Genomic DNA, 20,547 nt, shown 5'->3' with positions numbered 1-20,547 from the left:
TGGCAGATGCATTATCTCGCCTGCAGATGGATTGTTTCTTCCAGTTAGGCAGAGGCAGACCGAGTAGGACTGTCATGTCCACCCAATTTATGGGACCTGGTTCGAGGCTTGTATCTGACTACATCATTAATTCATTAGCACCTTCGACCTGGGCTGGGTACCAATCGGCCTGGTTTCTATATTTAAAATGTTTAAGTTTGATTAATGAACCGTTAGGTTCTTTTTCCGAAAGTTTAATATTACATTTTATTAGTTTCTTATTTGCTCAACATTACTCATGGTCTTATGTGCAAAAGACCTTGTCGGGTATTTCTTTTTTCTTAAAACTTAATAATCTGCTTTCCTGCATGCAATATTTTTTCTGTTAAGCAGGCTCTAAAAGGTTACAAAAAAGATAATTTTAGGAGTGATCCACGCAAACCCATTACTCCAAAAGTTTTGGGCGAACTTTGCTCAGTTACGGATAAGGTTTGTTTTTCGGTGTTTGAATCAATGTTATTTCAAGCCGTTTTTTCAGTTATATTTTTTGCTGCGCTTAGAGTGTCTGAGCTGTTTTCTATGAAAACCATCAGATGTTTTTATTTCTAAAAGTTCAATTAGGATATTGATTAGTAAATCAAAAACAGACCAGTGGGGCAGGGGTACTTGGATACAGTTAGACAACTGCGTGAATCCTCGCATTTGTCCAGTTTATTTAGTAAACCAATATTTTTTGGTTAGGCCTTCGGGGTTTTTAAATTTTTTCATACATGAATCGGGTTTGCCTCTTACTAAATATCAATTCATATGTGTTTTTAAGAAATGTTTAAAAGTTTTAAATTTAGATCGAGATCAGCTTACGTCTCACTCGTTTAGGATTGGAGCGGCGACTGAAGCTGCAAGATTAGGCTTAGATGTTAATTCAATAAAGAAGGTAGATGGAAATCAGATAGATACTTGTTATATATTCTCCCTAACAAAAATTTTTGATTTATTTCAGGTAAAATCCGCATTGTTTGGATTGTTGGACACTCGTTCATCTATTGGGCGCAGCGCAGAGCTCAGCACAGAATTTATACTGTTAATTTAGGTTCAGATGTTAATGAATTTAAGGTTTTTTGGAGCGGGAAAAGAGGTATGTTATGGTCTGATTTAAACTCAGAAATTTCGCAGCTTCTTCTTCATTTTCCCCCACCAGATGTTTTAATCATACATCTTGGGGGAAATGATATTGGCAAGCAAAAAACTTTGAATATTATTTTTCAAATTAGGGATGACTTGCAAAAAATTCAGTTAACTTTTTCTAACATTAGGGTGATTTTTTCTGAGATTGTGCAAAGACTGGGTTGGCTTTATCCTCCCTCTGTGCGCCCCTTTGAAAAGATCAGAAAACGGGTTAATAGGGTGGTGTCAAAACTCCTGTCAAACCTAGGTATGTTCTCTTTTAGGCATACGGAACTAGAAGGGGGTATAGAGAGTCTTTATAGGAAGGACAGAGTACACTTATCTGAAATAGGATTGGACATTTTTAACGCAGATTTAAGCTCTTGTGCAGAAATGGCCGCGGGTTGGGGTTCTGTGGTCAGGTGATCTTAGGGCCACCTGCCTTTTGGGAATTGTATTTTGCAGCCTGAGCCGTAGTGGTTAAGTTAGCTTAAAGCTTATATATGATATGTGAATGTTTGAATTAATTTATTTATAAAAAATAAAACGTTTGAAACCAATAAAAAACAACTGCGGCCTTTATTATCCAATGCTTGTCTGCTAGTATTTATTTACTTAAGTTTTATGGAACATTTCCCGCCTGCTGTCCCATGATAGGAAAAGGGGAAGGCAGTTTCTTTCCACCCCTTTTCCTCGTGGGAGAGCGACGGGAATGGCAGTTTCAAGTTCCCCCTGTGGAGCCTGCTGCTCTAAGGGGGAACATAGTAAGCTCACGTGGCTTGGAGAGGGGTACAGGCGACCTCTCCTGAGTCCCGTGTAAAAGCCAGGGAAAACCCAGTTTAAACTGGATGGAACCAGGCTAGTTAGGGATATAAAAAGGGGTTCCGTCGCTAGCAGGCTCATTCGCCTCAGAAAAGGAGCTGTGGTGTCCCCCCCCACCCACCCTTTTTATTACTTTATTTGTCGGGGCTGTTGTTATGTGGTAAGGTCACCTTTGTTAAAAAAAAAAAAAAAAAACACACACAACAAAGGGGGACTAGTTATTGATATGTTTTTGATTGAATAAAAAGTTTATAAGTTATTAAAAGTTGGGAATTGTGTTTTGCAGCCTGAGCCGTAGTGGCTAGGTTAGCTTAAAGCTTATATATGATATGTAAATGTTTGAATTAATTTATTTATAAAAAATAAAGCCTTTGAAACCAATAATAAACAACCGCGGCCTTTATTATCTAATGCTTGTCTGCTAGTATTTATTTACTTAAGTTTCATGAAACATTTCCCGCCTGCTGTCCCATGACCAATGATATTTTTAAATAACCAATTCTCCTAGAGACCATTTCTTATGTAAAAAATTATTGAAGTAAAACTATGGGTGAAACTTTTTTTTCCCCATTTTGGATAGAGTAAGAGGGTTTATTTTTTTGCCATCTGTGTCACATTGGGGAGATTACCCTTCACTTTCTGTCCCATAGTCAAAACAGGAAATGAGAGGAAATTCTTATAAATAAAGGGAATCCCTTGGGGGACTCCTACGTCACCAGAACTAGTGTCCCCATTGGAAGATTTCCCCTCTATTACTTTTCTCTGGAAAACCCAACATTTGAGATTTTCTTTTACTTTTAATGATAAACAAAACACATTGAGAGGGTGAATCTCCCCAACAGGGACACAGACAGCAATAAAAACTGACAGGGGTTCTAATCCCTCTCCGCTCTATCCAAAACTAAAAAAAAGTTTTGCCTTTAGTTGCACTTTAAGGTGTCAGGGGAATGTCAGAATCAGGGCCTGTCAGTATAGGCATTTCCCCATGCGCCTGCATGGTAGAATTGCACATCGGCGCGTACCGTTTCACAGTCAGCGGGTACGAGCACGTGTCCCGAATGGATCAGCTCACGTGGGTGCACGACGCAGCGCATCAATACGAACGCGTGCACGCACATTGGGACGTTCCTCTGGCGGACCTATATAAAGACAGCTATGTCCAGTGTTTGTTGCTGGTTTGTCTTTTCAGCTCCTGTGATCTGTTCCTGAATCTGTGTACCTGTGCCTGCCCGTTGTGACTCGGATCGACCTCAACCTTGCTTGAACCTCTCTTGTGCTTGACCCTCGGCTGTCTTCTGGACTTCTCTACCTGCTTGACTACCTGTGTTTGACCCTCGGCCTGCTCCTGGACTTGCTTCTGCCTCATCCTAGTGTGGATCATCTGCCTGCCTGACTACCTGTGTTTGACCCCCAGCCTGCTCTTGGACTTTGTCTCTGCTTCACCCCAGTGTTGGACTATCTGCCTGTTTGAATATCCGTGTTTGACCCCTGGCTTGTTTCTGGACTTCTGCCTGTGGTTGACCCTCAGTATTCGGCTCAGCCACCCTGCACGGATCTCTTCTTTACCTGAAGAATCGCCCAGCTTCCCTACTACCTGCTGGCGACCCGTGCTCCTTCGTGCCCAATACCCGCTGTGCCATTCCCAGAGGGTATCGTGCGCCCAGCTGCAAGGGGAGCCTCTCTCAGCAACTCGGCCTTGGTGAGTACCTGACAATACAAACCAGCCATGAGTGAGGCTGACAGAGCTGGCTCTCCCCTTGAGGCACTCTGCCAGCAGGTTACAGCCCTCACCCAGGCTGTCCAGATACTCCAAGATGGCTATTTCCAGATTGAGGGTCGTCTGCAACATCTAACCACGTTTCCTAACCCCTCGGACACCGCGTCAGCATCTGCCAGTGGGACATCTTCCTCTCGGGATCAAGCTAACCCAGCTCCTGCAGCAGTAATGGTCTTACCTGAACCCAGGGTTCCCATTCCGGAACAATTCTCCGGGAACCGGAAGAAGTACAGGGCATTTAGAAATGCTTGCTTACTATACTTTGCCCTTCAACCCAGGACTTTTTATTCTGAGACTGTGAAAGTGGTGTTTATTATCTCTTTGCTTTCTGATGAACCGCAATCCTGGGCTCACAACCTTCTTGAGCAAAAGAGCCCCCTCCTTGACTCTGCAGATACATTTTTTGACTCCATGGCACAGCTATATGACGATCCACAGCGTACCGCCACGGCTGAGTCCATCCTGCATACCATGACCCAGGGAAAAAGACCGGTGGAAGATTACACTGTGGAATTTTGAAAATGGTCAGGGGACACCAACTGGAACGAGGCCGCATTAAAATATCAGTATCGCCAGGGACTCTCAGAGACCCTAAAGGATGAACTGGCTCGAGTAGATACCCCGGTCTCCCTAGAAGACCTGATCCAGCTTGCTATTAAACTTGACAGATGCCTACGGGAACGTCGCAGCGAGCGTTTCCAGTCTCCAAGACCCACTTGGATGATGCCGCGGGTACCACCTGTTCCTGCACCTTCTACAGCTTCTTCGTCATCCTCCCATGGTGAGCCCATGCAACTGGGTTTAGTTCGACCCCCACTCTCTCCTGGCGAAAAGCTCCGCCGGCGACAGGCTAACCTTTGTCTATATTGTGGAGGGTCCGGTCATTTCTTAAACAACTGCCCTGTTAGACCCAGTAAGTACCACCCAAGGTCTGCCACGAACTTTCAACTCGCTAGTTCAAGCCAGTCTCACCTTGTCCTCATGATCTCATTACAGGTGGCGGAAGAGAAGGTCTGGTTGCCAGCCATCATTGACTCAGGAGCCTGCAGTTGCTTCTTGGATGCATCTTTAGCCCAAAACCTGCACATCCCTCTACAAGTTAAGGAGCAACAGCTACAAATTCATCTGGCAGATGGGTCCCTACCCTGCTCTGGGCCTGTCACACAGGAAACTAAGCCTATCCTCACCCACACAGACTCTGATCATTCTGAATTTCTTTGCTTTGACATTATAAACTCACCTATGTTTCCCATCATTCTGGGGTTTCCATGGTTGCAGGCCCATGATCCTCAGATAAGTTGGAGCAAGAAAGAAGTCCTCTTCTCTTCTACGTACTGCTCTCAGCATTGCCTTTCATCAAGATATGACAGAACGGCTCCATGTCTAACTCTACAACCAGCACCGGATAATCTTCAACATGTCCCCGCAGCATGCCATGAATTCCTGGACATGTTTGATAAGAAGAAAGCTGACAGTCTACCACCTCATCGACCCTATGATTGCCCCATCAACCTCCTACCCGGGTCCGAAATCCCTTTCGGCCGCATTTTTCCTCTATCAGAGATCGAGCTAGAAGCCCTTCGCTCCTACATCGATGAAAATCTTGAAAAGGGATTCATCCGTTCTTCTTCTTCTCCAGCTGGAGCGGGAATCTTTTTCGTAGAGAAAAAGGATGGATCCTTGAGGCCTTGTGTGGACTATAGGGAGCTTAACAAAATTACCATCAAGAACAGGTACCCGCTCCCTCTTATTCCTGAACTTTTCCAGCGTCTCCGAGCCGCTCAGATCTTTACCAAATTAGATCTCCGGGGAGCGTACAATTTGGTTCGGATACGAGAAGGAGATGAATGGAAGACAGCTTTCCGGTCCAGATTCGGGCACTTCGGATATTTGGTGATGCCCTTTGGCCTTTGCAATGCCCCGGCTACGTTTCAACATTTAGTCAACGACATCTTCTATGAGTATCTAGACAACTTTGTAATTGTTTATCTCGATGACATCCTGATCTTTTCTACCACTTTAGAAGCACATCGCACCCATGTGAAGAAAGTACTCTCGATCCTCAGAAAACATGGTCTATATTTACAGGGGGAAAAATGTGACTTCGAGAAAGACACCATCCAGTTCCTTGGATTCATTATCTCAGTAGGAGGGGTCGCAATGGATCCTCAGAAAGTTAGGGCCATCCAGGAATGGCCAGCTCCCGTAGATAAGAAGGGAATTCAGCGATTCGTTGGCTTCGCCAATTTTTATCACAGATTTATTAAAGGTTTCTCCTCTATCATCTCCCCTATTACTCAACTAACTCGCCAGCAGACTAGATTCCAATGGTCCCCGGAAGCTCAAGAAGCTTTCGATGAACTCAAAAGACTGTTTATATCGGCTCCTATTCTCCAACATCCCAATCCAGTCTTGCCCTATGTGCTTGAAGTGGATGCTTCGGAGTCAGCAATAGGGGCAATCCTGTCTCAGAGAAGTGGCCAAAAAGCCCTGCTCCATCCGCTGGCCTTTGCCTCTCGTAAACTCAACCCTCCGGAGAAAAATGTAACTCTCGGGGATCGAGAGTTACTTGCTATAAAATTCGCCTTAGAAGAATGGAGATATCTGCTGGAAGTGGCATCTCAACCCATCATGATCTTCACTGACCACCGTAACCTAGAGTATCTTCGAACAGCTAAACACCTCCGACCTCGTCAGGCCCATCAGGCCTTGTTCTTCTCCAGGTTTAACTTTCATATTACCTACCGACCTGGCTCTAAGAACGGGAAGGCGGATGCGCTTTCCCGTATGTTCCCAGAAACCAGTGGATCAGAAGAACCTGGAACCATTCTAGCTCCTCACAACTTTCTTAGCCTTGTTCAGCCCAATCTTAGGTCAGTTATTATACAAGCCTCCAGTCAATGTACAGAACCTGAAGTATCCTCCCTAGAAAAGAGAGATGGTCTGTTATGGGCCCAGGACAAGGTATTAGTGCCACTCCCGGTAAGACTTCAGATTCTACAGACCTTTCACAATCACAAGTTGGCAGGACATTTTGGTATACAGAAGACCTCCGAACTAATTCATCGCTCGTTCTGGTGGCCGGGTTGGAGACAAGACTGCAGAAGATATATACAATCTTGCATTACTTGCCAACGCAATAAGGGATCCAATGCCAAGTCGTGGGGACTCTTAAAATCTTTATCTGTACCTGAACGTCCCTGGACAGAGGTCTCTATGGACTTTATTGTTGATCTGCCTCCTTCCGAGAAGTTTACTACCATCTTGGTGGTTGTTGACCGCCTTTCGAAGATGGCCCACTTCCTGCCCTTAGTAGGCACCCCTTCTGCTTCCACAACTGCAGAAGTCTTTATAAAAGAAGTAGTAAGACTCCATGGCGTTCCCCACAACATTGTATCCGATAGGGGGATTCAGTTCACGTCAAGATTCTGGAAAGATATCTGCAAGTCCTTAGAAATCAAGACATCCCTCTCTTCCGCCTATCACCCACAAAGCAATGGGCAGACAGAAAGAACGAATCAATCTCTAGAGCAATACCTTCGATGTTTCTGCTCCTGGTCCCAGGACAACTGGTCTTCCCTCTTACCGTGCGCAGAGTTCGCCTACAACAATTCTATACATTCCGCCATCAACCAAACACCTTTCTGGGCAAACTATGGTGTCCACCCTTCCTGTCTCTCGGATTCTATTCCCGAAGTCACAACTCCTGCAGTACAAGACCGTATATATGTTATCCAAACAAACTTTTTGCAAATTCAGGAAACAATGAAGAAAGCTCAAAAGAGTTATGTAGAGTTCTATAACAGGGGAAGAAGAAGTAACCCAAGTTTCAAGGTTGGAGATAAAGTATGGCTATCAGCCATCAACCTCAAATTACCTTGCCCATCACGCAAACTAGGCCCAAAATTCATTGGTCCTTTTGAGATTAAGAGGGTTGTAAACCCTGTGGCCTTTGAACTGACCTTGCCTAATTCCTATAGGATACATCCGGTGTTCCATGCCTCTTTACTAAAGCCAGTCACTCCTAACTCTTTTCCAGGAAGGGAAGAACTACCTCCCCCACCAATCCAGATTGAAGGGGAAGAAGAATTCGAAGTGGAGGCAATAGTAGATTACAAATGGAGGGGGGGGCAGGATCAGTACCTAGTTAAATGGAAAGGGTATCCCCCAGAGGACAATTCTTGGGAGCCCGCTAGCAATATCCATGCCCCTCGTTTAGTGCGAGAGTTTCACAGAAGACATCCTGGTATCCGAGCTAGGTTGGGCACCCGGAGGTTGCCCCTTGGGGGGGGCACTGTCAGGGGAATGTCAGAATCAGGGCCTGTCAGTATAGGCATTTCCCCATGCGCCTGCATAGTAGAATTGCACATCGGCGCGTACCGTTTCACAGTCAGCGGGTACGAGCGCGTGTCCCGGACGGATCAGCTCACGTGGGTGCACGACGCAGCGCATCAATACGAACGCGTGCACGCACATTGCGACGTTCCCTTGGCGGGCCTATATAAAGGCAGCTATGTTCTGTGTTTGTTGCTGGTTTGTCTTTTCAGCTCCTGTGATCTGTTCCTTAATCTGTGTACCTGTGACTGCCCATTGTGACCCGGATCGACCTCGACCTTGCTTGAACCTCTCTTGTGCTTGACCCTCGGCTGCCTTCTGGACTTCTCTACCTGCTTGACTACCTTTGTTTGACCCTCGGCCTGCTCCTGGACTTGCCTCATCCTAGTGTGGATCATCTGCCTGCCTGACTACCTGTGTTTGACCCCCGGCCTGCTCTTGGACTTTGTCTCTGCTTCACCCCAGTGTTGGACTATCTGCCTGTTTGAATACCCGTGTTTGACCCCTGGCCTGTTTCTGGACTTCTGCCTTGTGGTTGACCCTCAGTATCCGGCTCAGCCACCCTGCACGGATCTCTTCTCTACCTGAAGAATCGCTCAGCTTCTCTACTACCTGCTGGCGACCCGTGCTCCTTCGTGCCCAATACCCGCTGTGCCATTCCTAGAGGGTATCGTGCGCCCAGCTGCAAGGGGAGCCTCTCTCAGCAACTCGGCCTTGGTAAGTACCTGACATAAGGTTCTTAAAAGAGAAGTATGGGAAAAAATGTTTTCCCATAATCATACTTACCTAGATGGATGCTGCATCTGTCCCCCGGCGCCTCTGCACTGAGAACCGAGCGATCGAACACCGCTGATTGGTCGGTTCTCTCAGCTCCCTGAGCGGTAAGCTGCTGCCTGTCAGGCAGCAGCTCTGCTCCTCCATGCTCATTGGAGCGCTGAGCTGTGGAGGGGGCGGGAAGCTGTCGTCTCAGCCTCTCAGCGGCTAGCTGAGAGGCTGAGACAGGCATCAGTCCAGGCACCTGGTGGATCCAGACTCCCAGAGTCGGGATGAGGCAGTGCCTGTACAGATCTGTGTGACATCAGCAAAGAGCAGACTTCAGTCCACTCTTTGCTGAAAACGGTTCACAGTAGTGCAAAATGAATTGCACTCCTGTGATCCATAGGAGAAGCCCAGCTAAACAAGCTCAGGCTGGACTTCCCCTTTAATGGAGTTGGGAAGTTCTGCATTAGGTAAAGCAACATTAAGCATATTCCTCTCTCTTCAGTTTCTTAGGGCAATACGTAACCTCCAAACAATTACAGATTTTTTTTGGTTTCAAAAAGGAATTTTGATCCTGCTCTTGACATCCTCTATACCCTTTCCAGTGAACCTACCATCACTGACAGGCAGCTCTCAAAGGTCTGTTATTGTACCACACACCTTTTTTCCTATCTTCAACCTCCCTATTATGGCCAGACTTCTACCCGGGGGTGCGTCCTGTAATACCATCTGCACATCTCATGAAAAAAGGCTTACAGAAGTTCCTGTTTGTGGATGCTGAAATGTTATGTGTTCCAGCTAAGGAACTCAGAGCTGATCCTGCATGCGTTTACATGACATTTATTTGTAGTTTCATCACAGCTGGAGTGCCAAGGTTGCCTACCCCTGCCATAGATGGTACTTGAAGCTCCCTCTACTTGATATAAGAGGAAGGGGCAACAATTAAATCCTCCAGTGTATAAGTTTGAATTAATGATAAGAAGTTAATTTTCTTGCAAATTAGATTTTGTATTTTACTTACTGCTTGTGTCGTGCCATCGTACTGAATGCAAGTAGTCATCACAATAATGAAACATAAATTCATGTTCAGAATTAGGAACAGTTCCTTGCACGAGAGGCATTAGATCCTTTCCATCAATGATCCTAGAACCAAGAAAATAATAACTCACTACTACCAAAATTAGCATGCACTGTCGTAAACGAGAACATGAACTTAAAGTGATATTAAGGGCAGATTTTATTTTTTAAAACAACAAACACATCATACCTTACACAAAGCAGCCCCAATCCTCATCTTTTTGGGTCCCCTGTCGGTTCTCTGGCCCCTCCCTCCTGCCAAGTGCCCCGCTCCCAAGCCACTGCTCTGTGTATCCATTTACACGTGAGCATGGCTTGGCTCCACCCTCACTCTCTCCTCATTGACTCTCTGGCTGTAACTGACTGCCCCTGGGAGAGCCACTGCTCTTGTGCACTTTGCTGGATCGAGATGGGGCTTAGTTAAGTATTGGCTTTATGCACACGGACGTTGTTCAACCTCTCCTGAATGATCAAACCGCTGTCTAAAAACATCCGTTTAGCTGCGTTTACATGCCGCGTTTAGCCATGTTTGCGTCTAGAAGCGTTTGTAAAAAAAAAATTATGTATTTTTTTATTTTTTGTTAAAATGAAAAATGTCTGTAAACGAAATGCTGCTAAATGTGAGTTACCACGTTTAGCAGCGTTTACAAGCTGTTATAGGCATTTGGCGTTTCAAATGTCTCTGAACATCCATCTGAACCCATTTTTTTGCGTTCCAAAAAAGCTTCTAAACTCAACTGACTATAAACAACCCTGTGTACATGTACTGATAAGATAGCAGAGGAGAGTTCAGAGGCAGCTGAAAAAAATGCCCAAATGCTCCTAAACATCCGTTTACCAGCAGCAATGTGCATGAGGCCTTAGGTGGAGCTGGGGGGCGGGGGGGGGGGGGGGGCTGCTGCACATAGAAAGTTTTTTTCCTTGAGCCTTAAAACCACATTAACCACTTCAGCTGCGGAAGATTTACCCCTCTTCATGACCGGCAATTTTTTGTGATATGGCACTTTGTTACTTTAACTGACAATTGTGCGGTTGTGAGACACTAACCAAATAAAATTTATGTCCTTTTTTCCCACAACTAGAGCTTTATTTTGGTGGTATTTGACTACCTCTGTGTTTTTTATTTTTTGTGCTATAAACAAAAAAAGACCGACAATTTTGGAAAAAAAAAAAAAAAAACAATATTTTTTACTTTCTGCTACAAAACACATCCAATAAACAAAAAAAAAAAATTGAATTTCTTCATCAATTTAGGCCAAAATGTATTCTGCTACATATTTTTAGTAAAAAAAAATCCTAATAAGCATATATTGATTGGTTTGAGCAAAAGTTATAGCATCTACAAACTATGGAATAAATATGGAATTTTTATTTATTTTTTACTAGTAATGGCGGTAATCAGCAACTGCGGGACTGCAATATTATGGCGGACACCTAACTGACACTTTTGACACTTTTTTGGGAACCAGTGACACAAATACAATGATCAGGGCTAAAAATATGCACTGTCACTGTACTAATGACACCGGCAGGGAAGAGGTTAACATCTTTCCAGCTTTGCAGGAAGAAAAAAACAGCACATCTCAAAAGAGAGCCCTGTGTTTGTTTACCTACACAGGTAATGTCCGGAGCCGATCATCAGGTGCCAGTGACCAATCAGTGGCCGGCAGTTGGTGCTGCAGCCAATCGCAGCACAGCCGGGGCAGTGGGGGTGCTGTCTACATACTAGGTACGTGATCTGGCGTGATCAGCCGGGTGGGCTGGTGAACAGTCAGTCAGGCAGACTGGTGTGAGAGTTAGCCTGGAGGGCTAGTGAAAGGGGCAGCTGCAGCCAGGTGGGTTGGCAGTTCCGGAAGAGGTGGTGCAGGAAGCAGTGGCCACAGAAGAGGAGTGACAAGCTGTTTCACTACATTTTTTTTGCTACACAACAAGGGGCTATGAGTTCCTGTCTGTAAAGGGCTATTGCTACAATTCTGACTGGGAGCCTGTCAGATTACTCTACAGTGATTCAGCTGGAACAAGCAAGTGTGTGCAAGAGGCAAGTGAAGTAGACTGTATATAGGAAGATGTCCCTGAAGTTATTGTTGAAGTTTTGCTAAAGTCAAGTGGTTATCCCATAACCTCCCATCCCTATCCAAGTTTTTAACCCTCAATAAATAACAAAGTCATGGACTGTTCACTGTGCTTCTGAGGAACCCTTAGGATGGTAGGCTGAGGCTGTACACAGAACCTCAATGTCCACCTAAATTGAAATTAGCCCTGCCATCCAGTGCTAAGCTCCATTCCCATCATTCACTTGTTAAGTGCTAGAACTTTAGTGGGAAGTAGAGAGTCTGACATTTTACAGTTGAATGACAGAAACAGGGTACAGTATGCTCTACAGGGACAAAGGGAATAATTTAAAGAATAACACAGGTACTTGCAGCTTTTAAAACATGCTGCACTTAACTACTGTTGTCACATATACATATGCATACATTTTACTAAAATGTAATAGTAGTATAATGGTTTATTAAAATATCATACCTGTCTTGGGGCAGAGTGCCTCCACCAAGCTTAGTTACAGTGGTGAATATATCCATTAGACTTGTCGGCTTATCAACAGAGGTATTTGTAGGAAGAATACCCGGCCAGCGAAGTATTCCTGGTACTCGTATTCCACCTTCCAACCCACCCATACCTTTACCACCTGGAATGTACAGATCAAAACAACAAGCATAAATTATACATGACCAATACAAATATAGCTGTAAATAAAGCTGTCTTAAAAAAATAGAAACTATTAAACGTATAACATTTCATTATTTGCATTACTTTGGCTTTAGATATCTCAGATTGATGTTGTGCAGTAATAAGCTTGATTCACACATGGGGAGCAGGGCTGGCCTAAGTAGTCCTATCCAATAGAAGAGCTATTGTAGCTCAAATTGCTGAAAAATGTAATGCTGGTTCCCATAGAAAGGTGTCAAAACTGCATCCCAGTTTGTTGTGTATGGGGCTGCCTAGCTGCAGAACTGTCAAGGTACCCATACTGACCTGTGCCTGCACCCAAAAGCACCTACAATGGGCACATGAGCATGAACTGACCTGAAGTAAACTAAGGATCGATGGAAGAAGGTGGGCTGGTCCGATGAATTCAAGAATGGTATGAAGAACACAAGAGTTTGAGGTATTGACTTCTAAATTCACCATATTTCAATCTAATCGAGCATCTGTGGGATGTGCTGGAAAAATTAGTTCGATCCATGGAAACTCATGTTTTTGTGTTTGCTGAACTTTCTTTTAGTAAAAATGGGCAAACAAGCCCTTAAAAAGAAGAAACAGAGTGGCGGTGTCCTTAAAGCTCTACATTTGATGCTAGTTCTTACACACACACACACACACACACACACACACACACACACACACACACACACACACACACACATACATATACATATATATATATATATATATCTATATATATATATATATATAGATATATATATATATATATATCTATACATATATATATCTATATATATAGATATATATCTATATCCTGAAAATGGATGTACCCCCAGGTTGAGAAGTATACAGATAGGGTACTTCTCCAATGTAGAGGTTATCCTCAAATTAAATACAGGTGATGTCCATATAGTTCCCAAATAACTCACTATGTAACCATAAAGAGATAATGTATATCATATACTCAAAATATTTCACTGTTGTAAAATGACTGATAAGGTGTTGAACTTCAAGAATAACCCATGGGGTCAAGAGGAGGCGATATAGCTGTTGTCATGGATAAACCTAGATATCAAGTCCATTCACATAACGTGATATTATGATAGCTTAAATCAAACTCCTTCCCGCACTTGAAATATGAAATCACACTTGGAAGATATAAGATGTAGCTGCATCTAAACCATAGAGCCATTGATCAATTCACCAAGTCTCTGTGGTCCGAGGAGGCGGTTGGACTGTAGTTATTCAATCCAAGACCAATTTAAGTCTCTCACTTGTGATAATATTAAAGTAGGCAGCCATATCTAGCCTCCCTCTCACATTCAATTCCAGCCAAAGGTGAAGAAAAAAGACATACTGTTTATAAATTAATATCATCAGTACTGGCTCTTGTGGAATGCAAGTTACCAGTGCAAGGCATAAAAGGTATACTTATGAGTCCCCTGGGTACATATTGTAATATGCACATTAGGGCTCCATACACTGGGCGACCAGAGGGCAAATTGGCCTATAAAAACTGCCGGACAGGTTTCGCCGGCTCCAACTGGCTGAACAGAGGTAAAAGACAAGTATAAGCTTGACCATGTGCTGCAATGCAATTTAAAGATGGCCCGCTAAGAGCGGATGTCCACGTGCGTCGTGTATGATGACATCACAAAGCACCTATGGCGCTGAGCATGCTCAGTGGCATGACGTCACACGCACAGCGGGGCCACCATATTGGAAAGAAAGAAAAACAAGTAAACACATTACTTTATGGACATCACTTGTATTTCATTTGAAGATAACTCCTACATTGGAGAAGTCCCACATCTGTATACTTTTTAACTTCGGACTACATCCATATCCAGGATATATACTGTATATAATGAGTAAGGACCTTTGATGGTCATGGTATGATGTTTACTAGATAATGAGAGCAGCTGTCAGATGTTAGTGCATTTTGTTTGTGTTTTTATATTTGGTACAACAAAGATTTTGTAATGCTCTACAGCATTTAGTAAATAACACCTAGAGAGCAAGTAGTCAATTTTTATTCAATAGTTTACTAAATCTCCAATAGAAGCCTGTACCTCCAATCAACTGGGTCGTGTGTATAATAAATGCAGTTCCAATAGAGAAAATATGTCAATACCACAGAAAATAATCCACATGGTAGTGTAATCAAAAGCCTATATATTAAATGTTAGGAATAAGTACCATCCAGTGAACCATCAAACTTTATATATTTTCCAAACAGGAACATTAATACATTCTACAGTCCTTAGAACATGTCTCAATGGTAGGATGATACATTAACATACATTCTGTGCCCCATGAATAGAGATCCACTTCCCTCCATCTCCCTTTCCATGTGCTCTTCCAAAGGGCTTACCCAATAAAACCTTGTAATAGGCAGGTCACACTTGATGACCTCAGACCAAAGGGCCAAAATTGAAAAGGGCAAAATAAACACACTTCATCAGAGGTCATTGGATACACATACTAAATAAACAGACAGAGCAATGATCACATCACTACAGTATAAGACCACTGCTCACCTTGGTCGATCCTGGTATGGATGTATACATATGAAAACAGGGGAACCCCGTGGGTGGGGCAAAACATGGCAGGGGGCATGAACCGGAGAGTGGCATTGACTGAGGCTTTCACATGTATACATCCATAACTGGATTGGCTATGGTCAGCGGCAGTCTTATGCCTAAATGTCCATTGCTCTCTGGAGTTTTTCTTAGGCTGGCATCCCTTCTATCCTGAGTGCCAACAGGGCCCTACACCTCAGCCTGGCGCATCACCAGCAAGCACTCATATCATCACTACAGTAGCTTCAGTACAGCGCATCTTTTTAATAAAAAAAAATGAAAATAAGGATTCATTATGGCGAATGAATCATTACCTCTGTAAATTCCATTATGGCCTTTCAGATGAGGACTTCCTTCCATTCCTTCCAAATATGCCCCATGGTCTGACGTAAAGTAGGTAAACGTATTATTCACTATGCCTTCTTTATCAATGGCTTCTAGGATTTCCCCTTAAATGTCAAAAAACTTTTATAACTTTTGTATCAAGTTAGCTAATAAAGCCACAAAACAAAAATGTAATACATTTTACCAGTCCTTACGAGATGTGGTGGCTGCATTAGTTTACTAGCATATCACTTTTGTTTTCACTTAGGCTGGGTTCACACATTCAGGCCTGAATAGCACCTAAACAGGTGAACTGGCACATATGTGAACCTGGCCTTAATGAAAAGATCTCTCTGGCCCAAATACCTTTTTACTACTGCCCCGCAGCCCAGTCCTCCACAGTTTTCAGCTATGAGGGGACCAACTTTTTGGTGCATTGTAAGATGGAACAGTAAAGCACAACCATTCCAGTAGAAACTGCATTTTAATGAGTAAATATGACTACCCTCATGTACATATAAAATACAAAAATTACACATAGAAGCAAAGTTTAAAAAAAAAACTAAATTACATATATTTATAAGACTATTTAAATTACTTTTCCTATTTCTAAAAAACATTAAAAGAATATACATTTCTTTTAAACAGAGCAGAAATAAACTTACCAATCATAAAGTCCATTTCCTCTATATTGTCTCCATACAAATCATGTTTACTTCTTCCTCTAAACCTCTTAGTGGTATAATAAGGAGTGTGTGTATGCAAGAAAGATACAAACAGTAGAAAGGGCCCATTTTTATTCCTAAAAGACAAAAAATTGTCAATTTTACTTTTTGGACTTAAAGTGCATCTGATGCCAAAACTTTTTTCTTTTGGGGATAGAGCAGTGAGTGGGTATAAGAGGCAGGATGCTAGGGACATCACTCCCCTTATATGAACACATGCTTATATTAATCAATGATAGATTAAAAATAGAAAAATCTGCCTTCAAGCGGCGTAATGTACAATTATGCATATGCTGTGGCGATGCCCCAAATTGCATCGATAGTGGAAGTATGTATTTGATACTTTAAATACCTTATGTTCCAAACATGTTTATTTGGATCCCAAAATAGCCTTGCTAGGGATTGTATCAGAAGACATTCTCCCGGTTGAAATGCATGTGATGTGGCTAAGGTATATGTATACTGCCCACAAACTTATACTACAAAAATGGATATCAAACTTTCTGCCAACAATAGCTCAATGGTCCGAAGCGATTAATCTTAATTTAGGATGGGAGGAATTGGCATATAAACATAGGAGAAGCGCTAAAAAATGTTTTAAAAGATGGTCTTGGTGGTTAGTCTCCAACTTGTCTGAACAATCTGTTAAACATGCCAATGATGTTGAGGAAATTTAATAAAAAGACAGATTACATGAGGGAGATAACTGTAATGTATATATATGCCGTTAAGGCATAGCAATTCAACTGATTATATTGGTTAGTTTAAAATTGTTAATATAATCTGAAAGGGACATTTAAATTGTTTTTGTTGTTGTTTTGTGGGGTTGTTTGGTGGAAATGTTTTGTATGTTTTGAGTTTTGTTGTAAATTGGAAAAACGTAATAAAAATGACTTGATTAAAAAAAAAAAAAAAAAAAAGTTCAGTATTGTACATGCATACTAGAGATGGGATGAACATCCCCCTATTCGGTTTGCAGCAGATCTCCCGAACAGGGGAAATATTCTAACCCGAGCAGTGAATCCCATTGAAGTCTATGGGAGTCGAACAGGAAAAATCAAAAGTGCCCATTTTGAAGGCTTATATGCAAGAAATTGGCCATAAAAGGGGTATGGGCATCTGGATACTGCCCTTGGGAACATGTATCAATGCAAACATTTTTTTTTTTTAATTGTTTTTTTCAGGAGCACTGATTTTAATTATGCTTAACCGCTTCAACCCTGGAAGATTTGGCTGCTGAATGACCAGGCCATTGTTTGCGATTCGGCACTGCGTCGCTTTAACTGACAATTGCGTGGTCGTGCGATGTTGTACCCAAACAAAATTGATGTCCTTTTTTTCCCCACAAATAGAGCTTTCTTTTGGTGGTATTTGATCATCTCTGTGGTTTTTATTTTTTTTGCTATAAACAAAAAAAGAGCGTCAATTTTGAAAAAAAACACATTTTGTACTTTTTGCTATAATAAATATCCCTTTTTTTTTCATAAAAAATAGGATTTTTAAAACAGCTTACCTGTAAAATCCTTTTCTTGGAGTACATCATAGGACACAGAGCCTCAAGTAATTACTTGGTGGGTTATGGGCCTACCTTCAGGTGTTGACACTGGTATAACCAATACAGGAAGTTGAATCCCCTATATAACCCCTCCTCCTTCCAGGAGTCCTTAGTTTTTGTAGCCAAGCAATATAAGCAATATACTCACCCCATAAAACAGAGGGACGGGAGCTCTGTGTCCTATGATGTACTCCAAGAAAAGGATTTTACAGGTAAGCTGTTTTAAAAATCCTATTTTCTTTATCGTACATCATAGGACACAGAGCCTCAAGTAATTACTTGGTGGGATGTCCCATAGCAATGCTACTTAGGGGAGGCAGACACAACCCGTAGGGCACCCCCAGACCTTGAGGAATTATACTGCTGCTTGCAGCACACTGCGCCCGAAGGCGATATCCTCATTCCATTTTACATCTACTTGATAAAATTTTGTAAATGTATGCACTGAAGACCAAGTTGCGGCCTTGCAGATCTGAGACATGGAGGCCTGGTGACGCACTGCCCAAGAAACACCAACCGCTCTGGTAGAGTGCGGCTTAACTTGAAAAGGGGCAATCTTTCCCTTTAAATCATAAGTTCGAATTATAACTTAGCCACACTGGTTTTTGACGCTGCCTGTCCTTTTTGAGGACCCTCTGGCAGAATAAATAAGACGTCAGTCTTCTTTAAATAGATCTTCACTGCTCTCACCACATCAAGACAATGTAGTGACTTTTCTTCCTTGGAACATGGTTTTGGAAAAAACGATGGCAGGACAATATCTTCATTCAGATGAAATTCTGAAACCACTTTTGGCAAAAAGTCTGGACGAGGACGCAACACCACTCTGTCCTCATGAATAATCAAATATGGCTCTTTACAGGATAGAGCAGCCAATTCTGAAACCCTCCTTGCTGAGGATATAGCAACCAAAAATATCAGCTTCCTAGTCAGAAGGACTAAGGGAACATGCTGTAATGGTTCGAATGGCGGTTTTTGTAACACTGACAAAACTAAATTCAAGTCCCAAGGGCTTAAGGGTGATTTAACTGGCGGATTAATCTGCATCACTCCTTGCATGAAACCCCGGACTAAAGAATGCGTAGCAAGTGGTCTTTGAAATAAAATTGATAAGGCTGAGACTTGGCCCTTAATAGTACTCAGGGCCAACTTCATCTCTACGCCTACGTGTAGAAAGGCAAGAATTCTGCCTCTAATATATCTCGGAGGGTGCCAACCCTTGGATTCATACCAGGAAACATAAACTTTCCAGACTCTATAATATATAGCTCTAGAAGCTGGCTTCCTAGCATTAATTAAAGTAGAAATAACTGCCCTGGAAAGCCCACGTCTTTTCAGAATGTGGGTCTCAATAGCCAGGCCGTTAAATTTAGCATTCGTAAAGTAGGATGAAATATCGGCCCCTGTGAGAGCAGGTCTGGCCTTAGTGGAAGGGACCACAGATCCTCCACTGCCATCTTTACGACCTCTGCATACCATGACCTTCTGGGCCATGCTGGTGCTGCCAGAATTACCAGTTTTCTTTCCAGCTTGATCCTGCAAAGAAGTCAAGGCAGCGACTGAATAGGGGGAAATGCATAGATCAGTAAAAGCTGATCCCACAGTATCATCAACGCATCTGTTCTGCATGTGGATGGATCCTTTGTTGTGGACACAAAGTTGACTAACTCTATGTTGCACTGGATGCTACAAGATCTACATCCGGAGTCCCCCATCCTTGACAAACAGCCCAAAACATGTCGGGGGGGAATAGACCATTCCCCTGGGAATAATCTGCTGGCGGGACATGTAGTGCACGTGCCAATTCTCTATTCCCAGAATGAAGACTGCAGATGGGCACAGAATATTTCTTTCTGCCCAAGTTAGAATATGGTTCACTTCTCTCTGCACTGAGAGATTCTTGGTGTCCCTTTTGGTGATTGATATAGGCCACAGCCGTGGCATTGACGGATTGGATCCTGTCGGGACAATCCCTTAACCTGGAAGTCCAGGCTTTTAGAGCCAGATGCACTGCCTGAATCTCTAGGATGTTGATGGGCAAGGCTCTTTTGGTTCTTGAACACTGTCCTTGGACAGTTGTCTTCTCTGTCATTACCACTTTCCAGAAAAGTGGTTTGAAGTATTTACCCTTTAGGACATTCTTTAGTAACCACCAATTGAGGCTTTGGGACACCCTTGGGGACAGCTGCATTGGCAAGTCCAAAGCTTGGATCGTTTTGTTCCAAGAAAATAGAATACTGTTTTGCAACAGTCTCAGATGGAACTGGGCAAAGGGAACTGCTTCGAATGAAGCCACCATCCTTTCTAACAACCTCATGCAAAGGTGAATGGAGGGACCTCCTTTTGACCTGACCATCCGCACCAACTCTTTTTTAGAGTGGTATTTTTTTATGTTTTTTTTTCCTGGGCAAGAAGACCCTTTTTCTGGGCTGTATCTATCATCAGACCCAAATACTGCAGCCCTTTTTTTAGCGATTTTAATGGAGACTTTACTAGGTTGAGAATGCAACCCAGACTTTTCCAGGTAACTGGTTGTAATGCGTACACCTTACTCCGAACAGCGATTGGTCTATTAGCAATAGATCGTCTAGGTATGCCAAGACTGTTTAAGCCCTGTGCCCTTGACCTGGCTACAGGTGGGGCTAGCACCTTTGTGAACACTCGAGGTGCTGTAGCTAGCCCGAAGAGCAAGGCTATAAACTGAAATGCTGCTGTTCTACT

At 42.9% G+C, this 20,547-nt stretch overlaps 1 protein-coding gene across 1 annotated transcript in view; it reads right to left on the bottom strand.

Moving 5' to 3' along the window:
- The window catches only part of LOC141128835 (arylsulfatase H-like), a 105,931-nt gene that overhangs the window by 17,266 nt on the left and 68,118 nt on the right, over positions 1–20,547 (bottom strand). The window contains exons 5-8 of the mRNA XM_073616388.1: positions 16,212–16,348; positions 15,537–15,671; positions 12,440–12,602; positions 9,858–9,979 (exon numbers count right to left, since the gene is read on the bottom strand). Of these exons, the coding sequence (XP_073472489.1) occupies positions 9,858–9,979; positions 12,440–12,602; positions 15,537–15,671; positions 16,212–16,348 (557 nt within the window). The remainder of the gene's footprint in view (positions 1–9,857; positions 9,980–12,439; positions 12,603–15,536; positions 15,672–16,211; positions 16,349–20,547) is intronic.

Source organism: Aquarana catesbeiana, linkage group LG02 (assembly GCF_042186555.1).
Source record: "Aquarana catesbeiana isolate 2022-GZ linkage group LG02, ASM4218655v1, whole genome shotgun sequence".
Classification (NCBI taxonomy): Eukaryota; Metazoa; Chordata; class Amphibia; order Anura; family Ranidae; genus Aquarana; species Aquarana catesbeiana.
This window is presented reverse-complemented; position numbering and strand designations above follow the sequence as displayed.